This window comes from Aspergillus melleus, assembly GCF_016097325.1.
Source record: "Aspergillus melleus strain CBS 546.65 chromosome Unknown contig6, whole genome shotgun sequence".
NCBI lineage: Eukaryota > Fungi > Ascomycota > Eurotiomycetes > Eurotiales > Aspergillaceae > Aspergillus > Aspergillus melleus.
This window is the reverse complement of record NW_025763375.1, coordinates 1,788,472-1,814,309: the sequence shown is the minus strand read 5'-3', so window position 1 is coordinate 1,814,309 and position 25,838 is coordinate 1,788,472. Positions and strand designations below refer to the sequence as shown.

General features: G+C 46.8%; 7 protein-coding genes across 7 annotated transcripts; 3 read left to right on the top strand and 4 right to left on the bottom strand.

The window, feature by feature from the left end:
* Nucleotides 1-346: 346 nt before the first annotated feature.
* Nucleotides 347-940, top strand: LDX57_010341 (uncharacterized protein; the record flags this gene model as incomplete). Its single annotated transcript, XM_046092095.1, has 2 exons — nt 347-697; nt 752-940. 2 exons carry the CDS (start codon nt 347-349, stop codon nt 938-940), a joined length of 540 nt encoding a protein of 179 aa, XP_045948072.1.
* Nucleotides 941-1,681: 741 nt separating this feature from the next.
* Nucleotides 1,682-2,695, bottom strand: LDX57_010340 (aldo/keto reductase family protein; the record flags this gene model as incomplete). Its single annotated transcript, XM_046092094.1, has 2 exons — nt 1,682-1,972; nt 2,039-2,695. The coding sequence occupies 2 exons, from the start codon at nt 2,693-2,695 to the stop codon at nt 1,682-1,684; spliced, it is 948 nt and encodes a 315-aa protein (XP_045948071.1).
* Nucleotides 2,696-5,158: 2,463 nt separating this feature from the next.
* LDX57_010339 (uncharacterized protein) lies at nt 5,159-5,819 on the top strand (the record flags this gene model as incomplete). Its single annotated transcript, XM_046092093.1, has 3 exons — nt 5,159-5,373; nt 5,428-5,498; nt 5,551-5,819. 3 exons carry the CDS (start codon nt 5,159-5,161, stop codon nt 5,817-5,819), a joined length of 555 nt encoding a protein of 184 aa, XP_045948070.1.
* Nucleotides 5,820-6,166: 347 nt separating this feature from the next.
* LDX57_010338 (uncharacterized protein) lies at nt 6,167-7,639 on the bottom strand (the record flags this gene model as incomplete). The annotated part of the gene is made up of 1 exon (XM_046092092.1): nt 6,167-7,639. The coding sequence occupies one exon, from the start codon at nt 7,637-7,639 to the stop codon at nt 6,167-6,169; it is 1,473 nt and encodes a 490-aa protein (XP_045948069.1).
* Nucleotides 7,640-14,361: 6,722 nt separating this feature from the next.
* On the bottom strand, nt 14,362-14,730 carry LDX57_010337 (uncharacterized protein; the record flags this gene model as incomplete). The annotated part of the gene is made up of 2 exons (XM_046092091.1): nt 14,362-14,447; nt 14,490-14,730. 2 exons carry the CDS (start codon nt 14,728-14,730, stop codon nt 14,362-14,364), a joined length of 327 nt encoding a protein of 108 aa, XP_045948068.1.
* A 4,941-nt stretch (nt 14,731-19,671) lies between these two features.
* Nucleotides 19,672-20,529, bottom strand: LDX57_010336 (uncharacterized protein; the record flags this gene model as incomplete). Its single annotated transcript, XM_046092090.1, has 1 exon — nt 19,672-20,529. One exon carries the CDS (start codon nt 20,527-20,529, stop codon nt 19,672-19,674), a length of 858 nt encoding a protein of 285 aa, XP_045948067.1.
* Nucleotides 20,530-23,603: 3,074 nt separating this feature from the next.
* LDX57_010335 (uncharacterized protein) lies at nt 23,604-25,618 on the top strand (the record flags this gene model as incomplete). The annotated part of the gene is made up of 7 exons (XM_046092089.1): nt 23,604-23,822; nt 23,872-23,983; nt 24,056-24,273; nt 24,331-24,375; nt 24,425-24,764; nt 24,998-25,202; nt 25,267-25,618. 7 exons carry the CDS (start codon nt 23,604-23,606, stop codon nt 25,616-25,618), a joined length of 1,491 nt encoding a protein of 496 aa, XP_045948066.1.
* Between the last annotated feature and the right edge of the window lie 220 nt (nt 25,619-25,838).

Genomic DNA, 25,838 nt, shown 5'->3' with positions numbered 1-25,838 from the left:
CTATATTTAGTAGGCTGATTGGATCCAGCCGGAAAGTTCCAGAAGCATGCTGTGAATCTGGGCTCTCCAGGCAATACCCTATCGCCTTCAACAACTTCTAGGATGTGTACGCCACGCACATAAATGTCCCCTCAAGCTCCCTCCTATTTTATCCTTTCCCCCTTTCATCCATCTCTTCTTCCTTTCAATATTTCATAGACTTCTAGTCTCCATATCTGCCTCTCAACGTAAGTGTTTTTGCACAAATTTGCAATTAAGCCCCATTTCTGAACTGATTGCTCCATACTAGGAGCTCCCAAATCTCTAGTACCTCGTTGTCATCCTCTCTTGCGCAATGGCTATCAAGATGAACCGCGTTGTTCTTATTGTTGTTATTCTCGCTCTCATGGTCAATCTCATCCATGCTTCTCCAGTGGCCACTGCTGAACCTCATGACATTCGTTCCGTCCTCGATGGCTTCAACAAAATCGGGACTGGTGTCACAGAGCTTGACAAAGCAGTCAAGGTATACAACAATAAGACTGACATCGCCTCTATCCGCACTCTCGCTTACAACGTGGAATGGTTGATCATGCGCACATTCGATGATGTCAGCAAGAACAAAGACTTCAACGATAAGGACAGCAAGACCCTCACTGCAGCTCATCTCAAGTTTAAGCAAGGCCTAGAGACTATGCTTGGTGATCTGATCAAAATCGTAAAGTCTCAGCTCCATCAGCATCAAATGAAACGGGTATTAACATTCTCACAGAAAGACCTTATCAAGAAGACCAACAAGTCCGACTTCATGTTCAACAACTTTGAAAGCCTCCACAGCCGATGCTTTCCACTGTCAGATGCCTTGGAAAACAAAGCTACCGATCCTGAGAGCAAGTCCATTGGTGCCATCACTGAGCAACTTGACAGGTCATTCGAGAATGCGCTCAAGCAGATCAACTAGTATAAGATAGGCTCTCGCAGGTAGACTATTGAAATACAGAGTTCCGTATTTCGTTTATGATACCATGGGTTGGGAGTCAGTTGTTTGCAGTGGGGAGAACTGAGACTTGAAACTGCCGCGCTCGATCTTTGATAACCCTTACTCTCTGTTCTATGCATCTTGAACTTTCTCGCATCGCTGCTTGGCCGAAACTGCTTCCCCATTGTTAACTGTAAGACTTGTCTTCCAGACGGAACAATGGCAGAACGCCGAGCGACCGCTGACTTCTATGCTTGAGAGCTGTATTGCATTCTGTTCTCAAAATCTATATGCACCTTCAAGTTCTCAATTCACTAATTGCAAATTTCTGTTGTACTGGGAATCGCCCCTTCTTTGCCAGAACAATATGAATCTCGTTCATCATCTGTATTCCTTTGTCGCTCTCCTAGCTTACTCAGGGGTCTATTCTTGTCTCGCATAAACATGTAGAATTCCTATATACTCCCATTGAGAGCTTCTTATGTGGATTATCATCACTTCGTAAATACTAAAAGAAAACTGGAATAATTAGACAGGTACAATGTGTCAAAAGCTCTCCTCCTGGCAAAATAGAAAGAACGGAGTAAAAACAGTCCTCTGTCTGCAATTGCAATATTAAGGACAATAATAGTCGATGGCTGGAGGCCTTTCCACAATGGCCTCATTATAGGAACTTTCTCACTCCACTCCCTTCATATTCGATAAAACGCACCAAACAGCCGGTTACCCCCAAAGCTGATGCTCCAGGCCAGGAATCTGTCTCGCTCCAGCCACATCAAACGACACGAGAATATCATCCAGCTCTTCCTTTTCCCCCGGCGACAACTCCACAATTTTACAATTCTCCTCCACTCGCTCAGCAGCCGTCGCGCCGGGAATGGGAATGATAATCCCGCAGTTTTCCGTATTCGAATGTGCCCGAATCCACGCCAAAGCCAGCTGCGCGGGCGTCACGCCTCTACGTTTCGCGAAGTTGTTCACTTTATCAACCAACTCAAGATTCTTGGGAAAGGTCTGCAAATTCAGAGCACAATCAGCTGGTCGTCCGACGAACCAATAACAGGGTGAACCAAGACAAACCTCTTCCTGAAACCTCCCAAACAACAACCGTATATCCCCCTTGGGGATATCGTCCAGAGACTTGACCTGTCCTGTCAAAAATCCGTACCCAAGCGGGGCGTATGTGAGAATCGGAATCCCCAATTCCTTACACGTCCCAGCCACCCCATTGTGCAGAATATCTGTACTCCAAAGCGAGAACTCGACCTCCACGACCTTGATTGGCACAACCGCATTAGCTCGTCGAATGCTCTCACTTCCAACCTCCGATAATCCCACACCCCCTATCTTCCCTTCGTCTACCAGCTCCTTCAACGCACCCACCGTCTCCTCAACAGGCACATTTGGATCCAAACGTGCCGGACCAAAGATATCCATCTTTTTGGCGGAGCCCAGCACACGGGCGCATTCATCGTAGCTAGCCCGCACCCCTGCACGGGTGTTCGTCGACGCGAATGTCTTTGCGTCGAGGCAGGCGCGGATGAATAGTGTCACCTTTGGCGCATCCTCGGGGTAAGTTTCAAAGTATCGACGTAGGAGAGAGAGGCCGGCAGTGGGTTCGTTAGGGGGCATGCCGTAGATGGACGAGGAGGACCAGATCGTGGCGCCGTTGGTGATGGCGGTCTTCATGGCTGCGAAGGCTTGCTCGTCCGGGGTTGCTTGCGGACGCCAGGTCATGCCTAGCAGGCCAAAGCCTGTGGGTGGAAGGGTGAGTGCCATTCTTTTTTATTGTTTCTTGTCAAGTTGTAGAGCGAGAAATTTCAACTCTTGAGCGACAGGGAGATGGGTATAAATAGGACATGGAAGTGCAAGTCTACATTCTAATTGACCTCCGCACACAATGTCGTACGTACCTTCGGATTTACATCCGGTCATCGTATTATACCCGCCAAGACTGAACTTCACGGGCGATGGAAGTGTCTCGACAAATGATAGTGGTAGATGAGGTCAAGTGAGATCGGTTTCGGGGTTAATTCGGCGATAAATCCATTGCGGGTTTTGCGTGGTTCTTTGGTTGCAAGCGAATCTAGAAGTGTAGAGAGAAGATATTTACGTAAAGGTTAGAGTATTCAATTAGTCCCGTGGAACTTCCCGTAAGGGTGCAGGGCACCGGTGGCTGTGTTGGTTCTTGTCGATCTCCGATATGTTAACCCCGATCATGAAGATGCGTCTATGGCTAAATCTCTCTAGTGAAGATTGCATGTATAAGAAACAATCCCCCTAGACACTGCACATATCCATACTCCTTTAATAATATGTATGATCTTTTGTGAGTCAACGAGGTGGTTCCTTATCTTGGATACGTCTTTCGTGTTAACATCTATATATGAGCTTTAGATGTGTTCTGAGATTACGTGGAGTTGCGTACAAAAATTGGATATGAAGTTGCACGTAGTCTGCTGATATGGGCAAAATTGCTGAACACTGTTAATCTCAAGCCGGAGTCAAGCTTGGAACCGTAATAAAGGTACACAAGTAGGTGGACGAGTCAGGCTCCATGAGTTGAAGGGTGAATTTATTCCCCATCGAAGGGTTCGGCAAAATGCCATCATTTTGTGGGTCCTTCTTGTCGTTAGTTCTCCACAACCAGCACTAAAGAACGGGGCAAGAAACGCAAGATTTCTGCCAAAACTTGACAGGTCTGAATCCGATATTCTCTTTCACTTACATAAAGACCATTCCCGGTCTCAACTCAAAATGAGGATCTGAGCCCGCGGATTGATTGCCGCATGCTACGGTCTGTGCAAATCCAGCCTCCTGAGCATATATCTCTTTGTAAAGCCCGTCCGTTTGGGGACAACGTGTGTAGTGCAAAGTTGCCAAACCTCATAGTGATTTTCCACCCTTGCATGCATGAATCGCCAAAATCGCCAAGAAAACGTCTATCGTCTGTCAGTGGACCCAAATATCTGGACGGGTTGATCCATCCCATGTTCAACTCTAGACAGCTCTAAATTTGTCGCTGATCGACGGCGCGTTGGCCATTTATAGGCTATCATCTGAGGATCTGGTAGTTATCAGTAGACAGGTCAGAGATCGGCCCCAATATTAATATTTTCGATAACGTCCCACTGCCCAGGCAGTTAACACACAGGCATCTAGTTAAACGCATGACAATAGCCACAAAGCCTTGATTCGAATAATAAGATTCCCTTCTTCACTAGGGGTTGAACTTATAGATTAGCGTGAACCCCCCTCCAATGGTCCGCCTTATGATGCGAACACTATCAAGTAAAAAACCCCTTGGCTTGTACATCCGATCCCGCCTTGTGTGGGCTTTTAACGCCGATGTGATATGTAGAAAAGTATCAAAGTGACAGCATGCCCCCTTCCAAGCCGCCGACTCCTTTTTTTACTCTCCAGAATTTATTTATGATTCTCTCGCCTCCAATACGCTTTTAATTTTCTGTCATTCCAAATACTTGCATTGAGCATCGCCATCGTCTCACCATATTCCTCCCACCGTATCCCTCCCTGCTTCACTTAGCCAGCTTATTGGCCAAGTTATCCTCGATGTCGCTGAGTGAAGTGTCAGATAGTGGCGCTTCAGGGGATTTCGGGCATCCCAATGAGAACCTGCGCCGCACCGTGGTCGTGAGCTTGTATTTCGCCTTCATCGTCTCGACGGTTGCCGTTGCCCTTCGCCTCGTGGCAAGACGAATCACAGGTACCGGTCTATTTCTAGACGATTATCTGATTCTTGTAGCACTGGTGTGCATCATCTCTCGTGGTTTCCGCATGACGCATGTTGATCGATGACAGCTTTTCAAATATGGGTGCTCGATCGGAACTGTCATTAGTAAGTACAGCCTGTCTTGGCAATCTGATATCATTTTGTTGTGTGAATCATTAATTTGCGTGCAGTACTGTTCAACGGGCTAGGGTCTCACCTAGAGAAGATTCCTCCAGATAACCTCACTGTCTATTTGAAGGTCAGCTTCGCTTTTCTTTTGCCAAAAAGGCATCGCTAATGGGGAGCAGATTGGCTGGTCAAACTCGTTCGTCTATACGACTTGCATAATGTTTACCAAGCTATCGATACTTGCTCTATATAAGCGGCTTTTTTCCACTGGTAGCATGGCTCTCACCGTGAACATTATGGCTTCATTCGTCATACTATGGACCTTCGCTGTTTACATTATGAGTGTTATGCAGTGTATCCCAGTCCAAAAGTTTTGGATCCCCACACTGGATGGCCAATGTATTGAGCCTGCCAAACTGTTCTATACACAGCAAATTCCCAACATCTTGAGTGATGCGATTCTACTAGTGATACCATTGAAGCCAGTATGGTCGCTGTCCATTTCGAAGAGACAACGGGTGCTGCTGTCGTTTGTCTTCCTGGTTGGTTGTTTGTACGGCCCCTTCAACCCTCTTCCCTCCAATTATAGACATCTAACGCGACTTAGAACTCTGGTTTTCGACATTGTTCGCCTCGTGGCCATGATTCAGTTTACACATTCTGGGCCCGACATGACCTGTATTTCTTCCTACTCTCTCTTCTTATTTCATTGCTAACCATACTCGCAAAGTTAACCAAGTTCCGATGGCAGCGTGGACGTGTACCGAGGCTGCAGTTGCCATCACCGCTGCATCAATGTCCAGCTTTCGCCCTCTCTTTCGACTCGGTCGACGCAAGTTCTGGACAGAGGTTCGACAGTCAACATCGCCGGGACATTATAAGGAGCCAGTCAAACAGTCGCAAGGGTTCTCAACCCAAAGCACCGTGGTGGACCCCTACTTCCTACAGGAAGGAATCTACATGCAGCATAGTGTCTCGATTCAAGATAGGAAGGTCTAAGGGGGTACTACTTCGTATTCTTACACAATAGCCGCGGTCTATATTTCAGAATAATTGGCAGACTTTGTACATGTCCATTTTGACATTCATCTATAAAGATTGCTTGGGTGATAGAAAATGTGGCCACTGGCTCACGTTGAACGGCTGAGAGAGTAAGAAATTACTAGCTCTCCCATTCGGGGCACAAGAGAAAAATACCCGTCCTCGTTCACCTTCAACCAATTGAAGATATCTTTCTGGAACCGAGACAGCTAGAGATTGGAATTTCACCTTCTTATTATCAATTCAATCAAAGCCGGCGCATGCGACACTGACCACAAAGGTCTCGTGAATTATCACCATTTGGGTTAAGTAGATCTAAACCCATCACCGGCAACATGTGTGAGGTAAGCTTGTCCCAGGTTAACCCGGGTCGAGCGCTCTGCATCCTCGAGATACTTGCTAACTTCGTCAGGCGTCATTTCCGATCTCATTGTTGCAAGATTGTCAAGAATACGCTGCTGTCCAGCCTTGGCCTTCTGGCGGATTACCGCAATGTCATGGCCGACGAGCTGTCCATCGCGCTTTTTGATGACTCCATTCACCATGACAGTGTCAACGTCGGCGGCAGTTGAGTGCAGAACAGCGGTGGCAACGGGATACGCTGAGGGAGTCAAAAAACGTTTGTTCGAGAGAAAAACAAGGTCTGCCCGTTTTCCAGGCGTAATGGTGCCAATCCGGTCACCTAGACCAATTGCATCGGCCCCATTACGGGTGCCCCAGCGCAAAGCATCGCGAGCCGTGTAATCCAAATGCAATGGAATTTGGCGCCGGGAGTGGATGGTTAGGTTGTCTAGGAAGCGCTGCGTTTGCAACGCTAGGCGCATCTGAGACAACAGATCCGGCGCAACGGCGGCGGAGGTGTCGATGCTTAGTGACGGTTGAATGCCGTGCTCGAGACAAAACCTAATGGGCGGAATGCCCATGCCCATTTGCATATCTGTTTCCATCGCAATAGATACTTTACCCTTGGTTTCTGCGATAAGCTTGACCTGGCGCTCCGAGAGGTTTGTGCAGTGGATATAGACATGACCCGGCAACATCAGACCACTATCAGCCCTTTCATCAAGGCCAGTGGAGATAACCGAATTGTTAAGACCGCACGAATGAGAACAACACAGCATGTTGTTCTCCTGGGCAAACTTGATTTCGGCAGCCGTTAGATTGAAAGGAACAGTTCCCGGAATACTGAGCTGCAACGCCACCTGGACCAGGCTCTCGCTGGATGGGTTCGCTGCACGCATTTCGGCGAGGTGGTCCAACCGAGCTTTCCACGCATCTTGGCCAATGGGAGCTCCGTTGTATTCGCCATCACTCATGCCGTAGGCAAAAAACGCCCGAATTCCGGAATCTTTCAGACCCTCGAGCTCCGCCTCGGCGTGCTCTTTGGAATGGAACGATTCACATGTATCAATGATGGTCGTGACGCCACAATCAAGAGCTTCGAGGGCGCCAACAAAAGCGGATAGATGCATGTCTTTGACTCCAGTAGCTGGCAGCCATCGGAGGTAGGTGTTGGAGAGGAAATGAAGCAACGATTGGTCGGCTCCCAAGCCGCGAGTCAGAGCCATAGAGGCATGTCGATGGGTGTCTACCATACCGGGAATCACCACGCCATCAGTTGTATCGATTATTTCGGCGTCGGTGGTGGAGAGGTCTTCGACATTTCCCACTGCCTCGATGATACCATTCACGACTAATACGGCGCCCTTGGCGAAGTCGCCAATTGAGTCGTCCAAGGTCGCCACATATCCTCCGGTCAAAAGGTATTTTCCCGTCATCGCAACTTCTGAGTGATTGGAGGTCGTATCCTGGTAGGAATTGATAATGGGATGGGAAGGATTCACCGCTGAAAGGTTTGCAGCGTCTCTGATGATTGAAGAACTCCTACCTCTCGTTTTTTCAAGGAACCTTTATACTTGCTTCGCTCCGTAAAAGAATATTGGCTCGGGGCATTGGGCGATCCGAATACCGAAACGCACCTGGTCTCCGAGGCGCAATTTCTCCACTACATTTTTCCTCTAGAAAGACGCGGGAACTGTATTGTGGATTTGAGAGAATGACACCCTCATCGGGAGTCTGCAAAGGGTTTCCTCTGTACCTATCCACAACCAGTTATGAAATTCGTCATTGGGAATGGACTTAATTGGTAGATGACCCGTGTGGATAAATCCCGATTGGTCAGAAGCTCGGTTGCGACCCGCCGTGGTCCCGCCCGGTCCCGTCCCGTCACCTCATTTGCCGACTTTGTCATGTGTTGGTTGGACTGTATGAAAACATTTTTCTAATTAAGCTAGTTAGCTACAATCCTAGTGTGGCGTTGGATTTTCAAATATTGGTATTGAACAGCATCCTATAGTTTATTGCATTTTTATAGCGATGGATTTATCGGTTCAAGTAGCTGCCTGAGGGCACATTCAATGAGTTACACTTCTACCATTTCAACAATCTGAACAGCGAGTATATGAATGAACAATTCAAAGTACGCATGGATCAGCATTTACCAGCATACCTATGGTGTGCGGGGCTTTCGGAAGGTGGTAACTCCAAATTTAACTATCGCCTATGCCGGGAAACGGTGTCTGGAGGTTTTGCTGGAAGTTGAGCTGCTTTATACTAGAATTATGCACCACGAGAGCGAAGGAATGGCAGCATTCTCCGTCAATTCTGATGATACAAAGTGAGTATATGATATGGTTCGCTCCGAGGACACGTTACAACTCTTGGCTCCCACTATTGTGGGTGGGTATTTCCCGAGTGGTATTTTAGGGGTGGGGTCTTGTCACAAGAAAGGTTAGTATTCGGGAAAGAGCAGCTCATATCCGTTGTAGATAATAATAGTCGGACCCCGATCCGTGGGCCTCCGGCCCTGAACAAGCTAAAGCGGAGATATAGGCGTGTACAAAGTGCAGACCGGGAATGGCGGAAGTATTTTGAACAGTTTGGTCGCTGAGTCGGAGCACCGTGTTATCATTCATCACTTGTCTCATTCATTCTCTCTATCCATAATACGGTGGATGATGAAGCGGGGTTTATGATTGTGCTGTTGGCGGAAGCGTATATTCCAAAATGTTGGAGGCATGAATTATGCCACTGGTGGGATAACTACAGGCTGGAGGTCAAATAATCGTTCTCGCGGCTGTTAATGGTGGCGGGGAGATCGATGATTGCATTGTTATGTCATGGCCTAAAGTCTATTTTATCTGTAGGAATCTGTATAGCCACAGTATAGCAAGTAGTGTATTCGACAGTGATGTCGGGACCCATAGAGAGCTAATCCATTTCATAGATTGGTCCCCTCGATATCTCATGCGTCTGCTGCCTCAGCAGTGACACGAACGACACCACTGAATAACAATCTAGATCCTGGACAAATTCCTTCGTATCGATCTGCAACAGAGCTCTTGCAAGCAACCATATTTCCTCCCCGCACATCATGAAGCCAATCAACCCCAATTCATCTTTCGGGGTTTGCGACATTGTGCTTTTCCAGAGCAAATGCCATCGGCTTAATGCTCGTCTCAGCCGAGCTAGTTGATTACAGATAGTATTGCTAGCGAAAGCAGAGAACAAAATTGAATGCAGGCCTAAGAATGCGCAATTAGTTGGCAAATTACTAGACTCGGACATAATTCATACCACAGATTACCGCAAACAAACCAAATACGCTGACATGGTGAGTTAAAAGACTGTCCAGCTTTTCCTGAGAATCATCCATGAGTGTATCCACAAGACCCACGAGTGATGGCGACCGTCTATAGTAGTCAGTGGCTGTAGACAACAATGGCCCCTCAGTTGAGAAATCTCCTTCGTAGCACGGAAGGTCTCCTGTGAGCTCAGCAATTGTAATAAGCGGAGGAGACCTAAAACACGCTACGAACTGACAATCTAGTAGAAAGATATAATTCGCAGTCCTGTCCGAAATGTTAGTGTGTAATGCTTTGTGCTGCTCAAGAAAAATGTAATACCTGATCAGAGATTCTTTCTCTGTAAATGTTAGCCCATTTAATACTGGCTGCAGGGATGTATTTCGGTGAGCGATTTGAAAAAGTGACAGCGACCGTGCAGCATACACCAACGGTGGGAAACGCTGGCGTCTGATTCTTCGTCGAATACCGGGATCATTCCTTCCAACTTGAAGATTTATCATGATAATCGCGGCCATCAATGGTTCAGCGAGATCCGGCAGTCGACTCTCGGGAGCTCCAGAATCCTTACATCCTGTTTTGAATATAGGCAAACCAAAGATGCACTCTTCTGCGAGGTCAAAGCATTCGATGGCTAAATGGTAAGTATCTCTTGGATAGGAGAGAATTGATCCACCCAGGAACATGGCCAACAGAAGTGGCGATGACACAGAGGAGATACGCGAGGTTGGCAGATCAATAATTGGACAATGTCGGCGGAGGCATTGCAGGTAGAGTTGAGTGTATTCGACTAAATTTGTCACCGAGAATAGGCCCTGCTCAATCGCAGAATATAAGCTGTCCCGAGCTCCCTCTGTTGGCATCCCGCTGTTGTCAGCGGTGCGGCTAAGCTCTTTAACAATTTCTTCACCACGTTTTCTGAAACAGAAAAGTTGCGGTTCAGCCATAGTCTCAGAGCCTTTGTCATCGAAAGGTTCCTGGCTCCACGAATTGACTCCGGGAAACCCAAAGAAGGGTAAATCCTCGCAGCTTTCTTCAGGTAGGCTAGCCTGTGCAAAAGCCGATGACATAATTACAGCCTCGGTTGGCTTGGTGAAAGGTCCGCACCGCTGCCCAGGTTCAGGCCTCCCAGATTCAAGAGCCGTGTAAAAGTCCTGGCACGAATTTGTTTCACGATAGAAATTCACTAAAAACGGAATTCTCACTTTGTATGCAGTATCCGTAGACTCTTGGGTAGCAGGGGACATCCGGCACTCCCTTGTGCCGGCGACCGTGTCCTCTTCCTCAGAAGGTGATATATTAGGCAACTGAGGCGAGTCCGGCTGGATGGTGCCCGAAACGCGTGAATACCTACATAGAAAAGAGTTGCTCGAACAGGTTCCGCAGGGAACACCATCGTCACAAGCAACCTTCGCCATGGCACAGTAATCACACGAGGTTCTAGGCTTTCCCCTCTTCAGAGTATGGGGCATAGGCCGGTCGCATCTATGTGGGCACTTTCTTGCATGTCGACGAGCAGCATCGCTAGGAAAGGGTATTAGTATATGAAAGCACAGAAGACGTGGTGTGCTTGATGGTACATTCGAGAAAAGTATTGGGCACAGAAAAAGCAACCATGGGAACGAGAGACGACATCTGCTAGTTATTAGGCTTCCGTGTGCCTTGTGATGGAATCGGCACTCACGCGATACTTCGTGTCGACGTAAATGACTCTTCGTGGAAAAGCCTTTCAAGCAGGTCCTGCACTTGTAGGGCGAGTACATGGTGCAAGATGGGTAGGGTCGTGTTTTTAACGGACAAGATAGTAGAGACGAGATGCACTCGACTCCTCCAGCTGAATTATGCTTGGTGGACGCAGTAGGCTGGGGGGTTGTGGCAGAACGCAGCAACAGTGACCAAGTTTGTGGGTGGCGGTGGGGCGTGAGGCATGAATGTACCGCCGGATGAATACGGAAAAGGGGGAACTCTACTTTTTTATCTGATACAGCAGCCTCAAATTTGTTGGATGAGGGTGACCTTCTACATTATCGATAGGGCTTTTTGCATTTACGAACATTCTTTAGCTAGTAAAAAAGAGGCTGTCTATTCGTTTGAATCCGGAAGAAATCGCCAATACTTTTTCCCTTTCCATACGTTTAGTTCCTTAAAGATAGATGGGGAAAGACAACAACAGCATGATCGACAACAGAAAAATGAAAATAATAATTGGAAAAAATGGAGAATGCCCGTTGTTCAACATCCTCCCCACCACTAATAACATTATTATTTCCGGCATTCCCAATGGAAACTTTAAAGGATGTCAAGCGACAATAGAAATTATCTAACTATTGGACGGACATACATACATCTCAAAGAATTCCGGGCCCACCCCAAATCAAGCATCGCTTACCATCGAACGTCATCCCTGACAGAAAAACAGGATACTCAGTAAACTGACAAGTATTTCCGACCTACAATAGCCCCAATGGACAGAACGGCAAAGCAGTGGCTACACATTTAGTACTGTCGAATTTGATACTCAAAGGACCTGCAGGAGAGATAGTCGATACGCAGATATCCCTATTAAACACTGTTCCAGGAAGACAGCTCGACCAGTCCTCAGCCACACAAGTAACTTCGTCGAATGTCGTACCAGAAATACATGTGAAATGTGCATCAGAAACCCACGTTTTGCCGTCGAAAACTGTATCTGAAGGGCAAGCCGGCTGGATATCAAAAACACATGTCTGACAGTCGAACGTCAAGCCGGGTAGACGGAAAGGGCTTACTACAAACGTGCAATGTTCTCCGTTGAGAAATGTCCCGACTGGACAAGTCGATCTGGCTTTTGACACAAAGGAGCGGCCGTCAAAGATCATGCCCAAGAGACAAAACGGAAGCTCACCTGAGACGCAAATGCGCCCGTCAAAAAATATAAGTTTGGAGTCAACTAAGCCGGTCCTTGGATATACAAGATATCCCGTCGAAAGCAATTTCGGCTGGGCAGTTTGAAGACTTGGAAGACACACAGTGCTCGCCGCTCAAACTCATATCCTCTGGACAGATAGGAGTCTCGGGGAAGAGGCAAACTCCATCGCCGGGGTCGACCCGGGAGGACATTTCGGGCGCTCAGCAGAGAGGCAGACCTGCCCATTGAAGGTGGTTTGTGGTGGACAAGAAGGGTCCGTATGGGATACACATGCATTTCCACTCAGAGTTGAGCCAGGTGGGAAGGTAGTTTGCTCCTGATTTACACAATGTCCTCCGTTGAAAGTGGCACCTAGGAGGCATGCCGGATGTTTGAATGAGACGCATGCCCCGCTCTTCAATGTCGTCTCTGGTGGGCAGCTTGACTCTTGCGTTGGTGTATATACGCACTTGCAGCTGTCATAGTGACTTCCACGAGGGCATGAACCTGGGTCCTTCGTGGCCAGAACACAATATGAGCCATCCCAAACCAGACCCATTAAACACCATCGAGCGTCTCCGTTTGGGAAGTGCGAGAGGCTGAGACCAAAAGGACACAAAGGAGGTTCTGATGTAACGCAAGTATTCCTATCAAACTTTAAACCAACAGGGCAGCTTGGAGGCTCCGTGAAACAACATACCTTTCTGTCAAACCTACCCAAAGCACAAGCAGAAGGGCTCTCTGACAGACAGACCTAACCATCGTAAAAGGAGCCTTTAAAATATCCTGACTGTATCATATGAATGTAAACGTTATTGCGGAACTCGAAGTCGACTAAGCAGAATGAAGGAGTTTTCGAGATGCACAACTCCCTTGTTAAGAGAGATCCCAAAAGACATATTGGAGACCAAAAGCATACACACCGTTTATCATCAAAATCCAGACCCTCAGAACAAGAAATGATTGTATGCGAATCTTAAAAGAAATTGTTAATAAAACCAGCAAAGTGTGCAAAGCTCAACACAGGGGGTGATGTTACTTCAAATACGCTGGCTATTTTAGACCCACGAGTTCCATGGAAACTACTACCGCTGACTGACGATAGGGAAGCACACAAGTATATTTACTAGTCTGATTAATACCCATAGACATACATTTGTCACTAACCAATTCTATTCAAATAATATTTGGAGTGTCTGCCGCTATAATGAACTTCTCGAAGTGTCCAATGGAGCTACTAGGAATGAGACCAAAGTTGATACCTGAACTAATAAAAACAAAAAAGATCAACTGTCCTTCCTTGAGATTGCGTGACTGACAAGCTTATCCTAGATATGTTTATCGCATATTTGTTGTCCGGGTCTGAACAGGCGATGTGGTTCCTAATGGCACAAACTGTGTAGACATGGCTCGAAGGTTCAGTGACCAGCAGATTTGTGATAACTGTTAACCTACACATTGCTTGTGAAATTGAGCACTGAACAGTTCCAAGGTTAGAGCCAGAAGACTCGTGAGCACATAGATCGGTTTGAGAAGCTGTAGTCTTTGCTGAACTCGTAGGCCCCTATAGTTTCCAAACTGAAAACGTAGACTTTTACGACATTTTTAAATGATTCGAGAAACTGGTAACGAGAGTTCGGAAGATAGAAGGGTAGGAAAGAGAACGGTAACCAAAGGAGGGAATTGCCTAATGTGAACCTCATAGTATAGCAGTTGTATGATGATACGTTTGTGACCAAATGATCCGGTTATTCATCATTATGATATATCAACCCTCGCAAGGACTCTTCAGGGCTTGCTTCATGTTTTTATCACTTAGGGAAACAGATATACGAAGGACCACCATGCAAGATATAAACTCTTGTCTTTATATGTACCAGTTGACAATCTTAATCAATGCTTTGCAAGGGCAACTCGGTAGGCACATTTAATAATCTATTATGGGCTTTAAGCCCTCCAAGGAACGCCCCTATTTGTCCCAGAATGTACGCTCCCCAAAGGTGGTAGTCTCAACTATTTCCGATACAATAGTTTCGGGCGTCTCGGGTTCGCGATCTAGGAGGTCTCTTAGCAAGGGACTAACAGTAACTATCTTACCTTTGCGAATAGCCTCGAACACTGATGCCATATCCAATCTATATTCCATGTTCTCATACGGCAGATTATCTTTTACTACCTGAATCACAGCCCATTTCTCATCTGCGATGATTTTGATGTGGATCTGTTTGTCTATAATTTTACTCGGGATCTCCACAACCTGCCTATAATCTAGTGCCTGGGGACCAGTGAGTATCCGTCTCCATGACGAAGGCGACGGACCTTTTGCTCTCAGAGGCATTGCCGTATGCGAGAGAGGCGTATAACATGTAGCGAATCCCGCTGCGGATAACAGCATCGATCGCGAACTTTTCACGCTATACAAATTAGTCAGTAGATTTCTTTCGTTGCCAAGGTTCAAGGATCGACTTTCCTATCTGATTGTGATGATGATGCTGGACAGAGATATATGTGCGGAAGCTAAAACACCTGCAAGACACAGACTAGAACTATGAAGAACAATCTTCTATCGACAACCAAACTGTTTAAGAGACACTTGACAGAGTCTCACAGAGCTGGACTATGTAGTGGAGCTTCTCTTGATGATCAATAGTAGGTGACAGGATTTTCTGGTGAGCCACTATCTTTGCGCATACAGCTCATGGCTCCTCGGGGTCCCGGAGATGGCTTGATACTTAAGTATTACCACCAACAAGCCCACACAGGGTGTTGTTACTGATCGTTAAACCTGGCCATGCTGACAACATTATATCAATCTTCTTATTTCTTTTAAGCCCATCAACAGAACATTAAAACCATTAAGCTCACTATTCCTCAATCTTCCTTTCCTTGAATAGCCACTGTCACAATAGCTATTTACAATAAATCAGCATCAACCCGTGTCTACATCGAGGGACCCTACGTCAGTCTGTTACTATTTCCGGATATCAAGGATCAAACAGCCATTGTTGTGGACGCAACTGGAACTTTCGGGCACTACATGCTCCAGATCTTGTCCCAACGCCCCGAGCGCTAAACAAAAATCTATGCAATTTCTTATCGCCTATCTCAGGGCAAGTTTCATGGGACGGACATAGAGCATTTACCGGTTGATCTCTTAGGTGGAGTGGAGAATACCCGCCAGACATTAAATACACAGCAGTTGAATATGCGTTTTCTTTGCCTACAAAGAATCTTTTTCAAATGACGGTACGTTCTAGAGAAATCAGGATCAGATGGTATTTGATAATAGTCAGTCTCTTACCTTAACAAACGTTGACTGGGTCAATTTGCTGATACGCTGCCACGGCAGATCAAATGCTGCGGGGCTTTATCTTGGCTATGGAGTATTCTTCGATGAAGCGATCGGTTCTAGAGACTGGTACTAAAATGAATGAATTTATTTCTTTCATATGTTGTTTTTATTCTCACGAATCGATTATTAGCCTGCTGTAAGTAGCACTATGATGTCCATATCGGGCCTATTGCTCTATCCTCCAAGGAAACTGACCCACGCGTTCACATTCTACCAAATTTCTATTACCGGTGAGTTACCCAACCCGGAGATCTCCTATCTGGCAGACAAGCCCATAGCTGACGAGATATCACGCTTCGAAGACAAGAGAACATTCTCAAACACCTCGGCACCAAGCAAGGGTTTGACTGGATTATTGGGCGTCCAGCACTCATTGTCGGTGCCGTCAAAGGCAATTTCATGAATATCGCGTAAGTTGCACACCTGTTATTATGCTCGTTGCTGTCTTTCCTGGTTCCTGCGCAAACTGACTCAATTTGACTAGTATCGCCATCAGGCTCTACGTAGCTCTTAGCCGCGAACTCGGAGACCGGTCGCGTAACACGGCATATCCGGCAAATACTACGCCTTTGAAACTTTCTCGTCAGCTTTTCTAAAGGGCGGGAAATGTTCTACTCGGCGAGCTGGGCGTTTGCTGATGCAGCAGCTAGTTTTCAACTTGAAATGATGTTGGACGTGAGTAAGGCCAGGAAATTTGGGTTTCATGGGACGGTGGAGACATCGGAGGACTTTGTGGAAGCGTTGAAGGCGGCCCAGGCGCTCAAGTTCCTGCCGAATTTATCTTGATGCCCAGGAATTTAAGCTCGATCAGCAATGTTGAAGGCTTTTCTCAGTCTTACTCAAGTCATTTAACTGTGCGACAGTCTTGTTTGAAACCTTTGCAAACTATTGCGAACTTGTTGGTTTCACTATACCTGGTTAATGATGTATGGTCCTCGTATGGTATATTTGAACACATTTACCTCTATATTAAACCCCCAATATATCCCACTGTTTACTTCCCTTTAGTACATACGACCACAGGGTGTGGAGAACAGGGCTTCCCGTCCGCTCAGCCGTACTTAAGCCACACGCCGGCCGGTTAGTAGTTGGGTGGGTGACCACCAGCGAATCCCAGCTGTTGTATGTTTTTCTTTTTTTTAATTTCTATTGTCTCTGTCTGCTATTGTTGCCCTGACCTGGCTAGTTTCGGACTTCGGATAATCCGGTGGTTAGTTATTGGACAAGCTCAAAGGTCTGTGATATCTGGCGCTTTGATGAGGATATGAGAACCGGCGACTGAATCTTAGACGGAGCGAGAGTCGTTCCAGAAAGTGCTTGATACAAAGCAAGAACTTACTCCTCTAGTAAATCTTAACGTGCAGCGCTCAGATATTATTCGATGTGTCTAGCCTCTCTATAGGATGATAAGCTCAAGGAAAAGAACGCGCCACGGCTCCAAATTGATAGGAGATATGATGCCAGCGGCTGGAGTGCTCGATCGGGAGATAATTTGGCGTAAGCCATCCTTTTCAGCTTCGCTAAAAGTGTACTAAAATTATATCTACTGTCTTAATGTATAGCCATCCCTTTGAAATGTCACAAGAAGAGTGGGATATTGCCATCGCAAACAACAGTCTCCTGAATGGCTATGCCGTCAACCTCGTCAACGTTCGAAACTAGAAAAAGAAAGACCAAAATAACGGCAAGGCAACCGATGAGCTACACGTCCTAGATATGGAACGCAGCATGCATCCTAGTATCTCAATCTGCTGAACTTCTGTCAGTGACCCTATATCCCACGCTAATATTCAAGGTGTGCTTTTAATAGCGACCGTGCCCTTGTTAAGTAACGCAACCAGTTCCCACGCGTGGTCATTGTCTTCGACTTAGATTCACTCGAGCTGACACCTGAATGTCAACGAGACTGGCACTTGGCCGTCACCTCTCCATTGGAGAATGAATTTTTTAAGAAATACGGTAAGAGCGGTTATTGCTTACAAGATAGAAGAGTGCTCTCTCTGGCCTCGCCTTACCAACATGTAACATAGGCCACTTCATCCCACTCCGAATTGAACTCGGTGGACGACTACAGAAGACGTCAACGAAAACCAGGCCAGCAATATGTCAGAAATGAAGAAGGCTATGAAAGCCAGTGCAAGCGTTGCTTTTGCTGGCCTTCCTTTCAGGCGTCTGCCAGCCCAAGCTACGAAAACCAAGAGATGGAGGTTAACCAGCGGGTGAAGAGTAATATGCACATGGCAATCACCTGGGAAGCCCATGGGGGCAATTCACTTTTAGCCACTAAGTTAGTCTTGACATCCCACTATGGTATAAAGTAAGGAGGCTGATAGGTTATGCGGTGATAGTGCGCCGGAATGGTGTCCTACTATGGGTTCTTTCTATACCTGGAGAGTGATGCATGTAGGTCTACGATGGCTTGCTTCTAGGACTCATTACTAATATCTCATAGCAAACAGACTTTGAACCCATTAGGATATTCTTCCCCCAGCGAGAGTCGGCCACTGGTCTGTCAGTTTGGTGGCAGCTAACTACGGGTATCTCAAGCCGTGGATCCTGTCTAAAGAACAACTACAAGACGAAGGACCAAATCCAGGTTTTGGTAAGATGGAAGATCTACCCTTGCTTCCGCCCCGCTGACCCATATCAAGATCCAATTGAGAATGGTCTCAACACGTTTTCCTGGGGCGTTTTGGAGTCAGAAAACAAAAAGAAGGTCTATGACTTCTTTAAAAGGGGAAGCCATGCTTCGGCAAAGATGACAGCAGAAGAGTACAAACTTAAGGTGGATACGATTGGTAGAGTGGTGAGCAAACACCTGCCTTGTAAAATTATACATGTGAGTTGACCATAACAGCTGTATTATCATACATCATACATACTTCAAGCCAAGGATAAGAATGGCGACTACTAACTGTCTGCCTTCCAAGACGTTCAGAAAGAGTCTAGTCTGAAGCCAGAGGTGAATTTGAATGGTGCTCTCATCTTCCTGGACAACACACAGAAGTCGAGCACCATTACTCAGTTCCTAATCATGCCCTATGATAAGGTCAACCCAGAAGTATCCTTAAGGAATCCAATACCCACGGAAGCCACGGTTAGAGTTATTGCCAGGCCTCCAACGAGGCAACTCGACATTGTCGAAGAGGGGAACGCAGGAAACGACCGTCATTGGAAAGTGATGTCGTTTAAACTCACCTATGATCCACCTAAAGACTAATAATTATATCTCAGTTATATACATGATAGGCCTCGGTACGGTGTTGCTTCCCTGTCTGCTCGCTCACTACTTGTAGCCTCTCTATCTGTTCTGCGTCTATGTTCTATGTTCTATGTCTGTTCTTGTCGGCCTTTTCCTGACCCTCTTTAGATTCTGTATGACAATGATCACTTGTCTACGCTATCGGGATCTAGTTGCCCGGAAGTGACGCATAGAATCTTGAAAGATACAAAGTCACTATTCGCAGGTCAAACGTGCCAAAAACTCCGGACACCTACACCACCATTATTGGCTGAAGGCTCTATTTCCTCTCCTTGGAAACACCTCAGTCTAATCGCCAGTGGAGTGGTTGCTGGTCGTGTTATTGGCGGTGTCGCTTGTGATTATTGTAAGGTGTTTGTATCGCCTTTTGGAGTTCATGCAATACATAGATAGGTATTTAATAGATCAAGAGGTGTGTATATGTATGTGTTTGATACAATCCCTGTTTCGGGTGCAGGTGGCGTTCCGTTTCTTTTATCCGGGGTGGATTCTGGAAGGGGTAGGAGCAGGTGGGTGATGTCGCTATGTAACAGTCTCAGATCTTTGGGTATATTGATGCGTTCCTTGTTCCTGTTAGTCATTATATCGACGACCACACATTCGCCGACTATATAGGGAAGAAATAACCATGACGTCCGCTTTTGAAGACGCCTCCCTTTGCTTTTTCAATCGTATACCTGCACTTGCTGTCGCTCTCGCCAAGCATGTCCCTTAAGATACAGAATGCACAAAGCCGGGGTAACAAGGAGCCACAATAAGGAGATTATCGTCCCTATCCATCCTATTCCGACAACATTGATCAGAGGTAAGGCAGCAGCAACAGCTCCAGCTCCTATGAGATTCTTAAAGCTGTTCATGGCTGCCGTCGCAGTAGCCGGCCGGGATGTATGCAAATCCATCACAAGCATTTTCAGGGTGTTAGTGACACCTGCGTCCGTGTTTCCCAGCAGGAACAAAGTGATGAGAGGGGCTGCAATATGCACATTGTAGCTCATGGTCCAGCCATAGGCCAGAACGGAACAGGATGACAGGTACATGAGGGGAATGGTAATCTGCAGCCGGGCCTTTTCAATGGGTATCTCCCGCAGCTCCTGCTGCTCGTTGGATCGGACTTCTACGTCATTTCGCTGTGCATGGCGCCGATAGTTCCAGTCAGTCACTGTCCCCACTGTCCAACGGGTGACGATGCCCCCAACAGCGAAGGGGATATAACACAGCCCGATCTGGAGAGTGTTGTAATGGTAATTCCGCTCTAGTAGCGCTGGCAGCGTACTGAGTATTGCTATCGACCCGCTGAAGCGTACTGTGCTGCAGAGTACTAGGATTCCGATGTGACGATGCATCACGATCTTCAACACATCGATCAGGCTCGGTCGACGCTTGAAGACAGTCCGGGTTGCATAGTTTGGCGAGAGCCCATTTTGCCCCTTGATCATCTGCAGGATAGATTTATTCCAACGCTGTGGTGGGATACTCCCATTTCCGGTGACTGCACGACATGTTTCACGCAGGAACATAGCCATTATTAGAACAATCACTCCGGATACAATGGCCAAAAACCAGAAGGAACTTCGCCACCCTAAAAACTGGATGATGACTCCACCGAGAATAGGCCCGATAGCAGGCCCAATAGTCATTCCCAGCGAGGAATAAAACATGTATTTCCCTCGCTCTGCGCGTGTGACGAGATCAGCCACCGCAGCATTTGCGACAACTGAGCCGCTGCTGCTGCCGAGGCTCTGGACGCAACGCAGTACCATGAGTCCAGCAAAGTGTGTTTGAAGTGCCAGACCTATGTTGCTGACAAGAAAAAAGACTAGACAGATAAGAACAATTGGTCGACGGCCGTTTCGATCGGCAATCGTCGCTGTCAGTAATGGCGCAATGCCTTGAACAATCTGTTCTCGTCAATCGCAAGGTTTCTATGGGGGTTGGTGACTTAACGTTATACCTTGAACACGGTGATCGTCAAGTTCATTGTGCTTTTCGACACGTTCATATCTCTGGCTAAAGGCCCTAGGGCGGGATAGTACATGTTGCTGGACACGGGGCTCAGGAAGTTTACTGCCGAGCAGAGAACGATGGTAAAAATTTTCTCTCTTTCGGATAGAACACTATACTGCTGGCTCGGTGATTCGATGGAACAATCTTGCGGTGTAGACTCTTTTCGGTCCACTGCCAGGTCCGGAGGGAGTGTGGTAACAGAGTAGCCATCGGGGTTTGCAGAGCTGATGTCGGTGTCCCTCGACCCCATAGCTGATCAGTATTATTCTGACAAGTGAAAATTTCTTCGCTAACACAACTGATATAAGAAGAGACCATCGGAGGAAATACAACTTGCAGACCCTGTTTATTCTGATGCCAGTGCCCCTTGCTGCGGAGGTTCAAATTATCATGCCGTTTTCTGATATGGCCTTTGCGAGCCCTAGGAATGCCAACCACCTCGGGTTGTTCCTAGACGCAAGGGGCGGCCCACCTACATCTGCCGCCCTGTTTTGTGCCCCTAGGTACGCTTCACGGCTGCTCCTCTTCCTTATCGGGATTTCAGATTTCATTGAGGATTGTTTCATTTAGAAACCTTGGTATTTCATCGATATCTTTCATTTTATGTGAATTGAAAAGGCTCCTTAGTAAGGTTATATAAAGTTCCGGACCAAAAGACATAAGATACTGTATTGAGCGGAATATCATCAAAAGACACATCTCCATAGAAGCCTTTAAAATAGAGCAAAATACTAGAATCTTGAAGGCTAGGTAGTTTAAGCCTTTTTTAGGCCAAGATCGCAAGAGTCCTACGTAAAGATCGTGAAAATGCCCTAAACTTGTACTAAACTTGAGACCCCTTACCCATCTGAAAGGGGTTGAACCCCTTCTTAACTTGACGGGTATGTTCAGTAAGGCCTACTAAAGCCTAGTAAATTAGCCGTATATTTTTGGGATTCGAGTCAGTTTTTCCTTTCATGGAATTTCACTTGACATCCCTGGTTCCTTACTAGTACTCGACTTCCATATCCCATACTACTCCTGCCAAGAAAGGAGGGTGGGTGATGATCTTCGATCACGAGCAATAGGATTTGCCTCTTGTGTAACTTCTGTTGTAATGCTAAATAAATTGTGTATTCATGGGTGCTTTAGTGAAGGTAAGTTATATATGCTAGCTGGCCACAGCGCGATTTCCATGATTTGGAGCATTTTGTAGCCCACGTATGTAGTCTTCGGCGGGCGTATAGGTTGAAGCTTAGAATAACCCTAGCACCACATAGTCTACGTGGCTGGGGAGGTTTTGGGAGTAATGTGAAGAAACCCATTCAATTATTGCTCAGTACGTGCCTCACAGGGACTCCACCCTATGAATGTGGACGCGGTACCTTACAGCAAGTGCCGTCTAATAAGCTACATTCAAAGTTATTGCCGCATTGGGTTTCGTCTTGAGGAAACCGACCTTTGTACAGTACATCCTATTCTCGACAGAAGTATAAGCACGCCGAATACCCGCCGTTTGGAGTATATGCCACGGCAAAGAGCGCAACAGGGCAAGATAGCCATGTGGCTAGACCAAAAGAGCTTTGAAAGCCATGCACGGGTTACAAAGACGGACATGGTGTACTTAGTCATGGCCAGCTAGTTGAGTGGCAATAGATGAATGAATTGTTTCTTCTTACCGTATGTTATTTTCCCAATTCCAGGAGATTTCGAAGACATCGCAGTCCATATGGTTTTCTGGAATCCATGTTAATCAGAAGCTGCGGCGTGAAGGGCCATGTGCAACATAGCTATCTTGGACCTTACCGAAGCCACGTATATATGTGCACTTCAGTGGGCAATTGTGACAGGTCTATTGGAGAGCAAAACCGGTTCACTGATTCAGTATCTGTGACACATCGTGAAAATACCTGTTTTCAGTATTTGCAAGCAGCAGCAACACGACTCCGTATCCAGTGACTGGGTTGATTCGATGCACAGCGACTATCATAACTGAAAGTGGAATCAACGCTACATATGACCGGTCCGAAGGATGCAGGTGGATGAAGCTAGCGTTGGCCCTAATGCGGCAACAACGATGAAAGATTCGGTGTTAAGATGCCGCAAAATTCCGGTTCGAAGGTGAGGGGGGAATAACACGGGCATCGCGGGCCATAACTATGGCCAGGGATATTTCAAAATGCAAGTCAGCATGGGGGGTGAGTATTATTGCTGGATCGTTGAGTGAGCTGATATAGACTCATCCGGGACGTGTTCTGTGCTTCGGTCGGAGTATGCAACAATCTCCTTCATCTTGGCATGCTTAAAACGAGGCGCTTAACCCGGCTCTGCTCTCTCATCAGTTGGGCTGACCTGCATCAATCGTCCATCAGCTCCCCTCATCATCTGCCAACCACGTTGATTATGATGAAGGTCTCTGATATCTACCCCTCTCAGTGGCCTGCACATACATCGCTTGGCCTCAGGATGCATACGCTAAAGGATGTCCTTGTGCTGAGAAGCACACTCGAAAGATCGAGTATAAAGTCATTTAGTCGGTCTCTGCAACCCCAGAATGCGTGATTTAGAGGCTGCCCTACTGGTCATTCCAGGCATTTCATTCATCGAATAAGTAATGATGTCGCAGCATAAGGGACGACCCGAGATATCCATTACTCCACGAAACCTACAGAGCCAATCTCCGAGAATCGAGGAGCCCTCTGAAGCTGAGGATGTTAAGCCCGAGACTCCATTTCTTCTCAAGACAGCAGCTGTATGCTTCATCTGCTGTATCAGCGGTGCAACTCATTGGAGCTCTGGCGTGACGAAAGCCATGAAAAGCACTATTAAAAAGGTATGTACATACACCCAGCCGTCTAATGGCTTTCTAACACATAAGTCAGGAACTTGATATTTCCAACACCCAATTCTCCCTGTTGGAGGCGAGTGAGGATTTCATGGCAACGATACTCATCATGGCTAGTGCGGTTATCTCCGACCGAATTGGTGGCCTATGTGAGTAGCCTTGTCATTGCACTCCCTTGATCGGTTCAAAATTGCACAACACTTATACCACCCTTTTCCTAGCGGTTATTGTCATCGGAAAATTGGTGTATACACTCGGGTCAATTCTAATTGCGGCCGCGGCTACTATTCGATCGTATGATTTCATGGTCACCGGTCGCATCGTCATGGCCATGGGGGACATCACTACCCAGGTAGCCCAGTATAAGATGTTCTCTTCATGGTTTGCACCTAGCAATGGCTTTGCAATTACCCTCGGATTTGAAGGGGCTGCGGGAAAGGTATCTCTCCTTAACCTTCTTGGTTATCATGTTGTAGCCTACGCTGAGATGTCCTAGCTTGGTGGGTTTATCGGTAAAGCTACAGCAAACATCATTGCTCAGGTGAGAAGATTCAATGACTACCTGCAGACGATCAACACTAAATGTATAGAATTGTGGGTTTGAATGGAGCTTCTGGATCAACGTCTTTATCAACGTGTTCGCGAATGTGGCCACACTTCTCTTCTGGTTTCTCGAACGTTACTGTGACCGGCACTACAATCTGCCGTCAGATTTAGCCAACGGCGAAAGTTTACGATCCTCTAAAAAGGCCTTTCGCTTCTACAAGGTATTTCAGCTTCCATGGATGTTCTGGTCAATTCTAGCGTTCTCCTTGTTTGAGTCAACCACGACCGTAGTTTTCAGTCAGAACGCCACTGAGCTCGCCGAGATGCGTTTCCACGTTAGTGCAGTCACGGCGGGGTGGTATAGTGCCGTTGCTCAGTATGGAGGTAAGTGTCCTTCTCCCTCGATCTTGTGAGACCTACAAACTCGGAACTGTTCTTTATATCCTTTTTGAGGTCGACGGGTATTATGCCTACTCCATCCACTAATCCATGTCAGGCTTCTTTTTGGTCCCCCTGATGGGCCTTTTTCTCGATATACATGGAAGGCGAGCATATGTCTGTTAGTCTACCCTACTAAATTCTCTCTTCAAAGCTGGCATGCCATCTAACAATCCAAGTATTCTTCTGCGGCACTATGTTGCTGCTTAGCATGTTGCTGTTAAATATCGTCCCAACCAAATCTGGCACGGCCGCAAGCTTTGTATTCTACGGCCTGGTCAAGGCTTTCGGAACTACGGTGATAGTCGACAGTATCCGCACAATCATATGGGAGGAATCAGTGTTTGGATCCGCGTGCGGTCTGGACCAAACCATGAACAACGCGTATGCCATTCTTCTATACCTGCCACACTCCATCGAACTCTCGCCTAACCAACGGTCTATGCAGAATGAACATCATCATACGATTGGTCACGGGGGCTATTCAAGACGCAGATAAAGAGTCATATCACCGCGTGAACATGGTCTACCTAGGTGCAGCGGCGATCTTGATGGCAGTCAGCGTGGCTATTTTGCTGGCCGCCTTGTTCAACCGGAATTTGGCGCCCTTGCAGTGGTCGAGAAAGGAGAGGCTGACCTTCGGTTCGACTCGTCTTGCTGCTCTACGCGAGCATCATCTTGTCGCCCGGTACCGATGGAATGGGCGGGTGTCTCTTTGCTGTTTTGGTGCTCTGTTGCTGTTTGTTTTGGGAAGTTGGGCGACATATATATGGGGTGCTGTTACTGGGAATAACTTCTGACCATCTGGTTTTAACAAAAGTCTTCTTGCGGATCGAGTCGGTGTCTATAGCCGAGCTTCCACAAGACATAATTTTAGCACTTTTATCTCCAACGGACTTCTGCCACTATTATAGCTAGTTTTACCGGTTTTCCTATTTCTGAGAGATTAACATATTCATAATCGGGACATTTCAGCATCCGCCGAGGAGGATTAAGCATAATTATTCCATGTCCACAGCC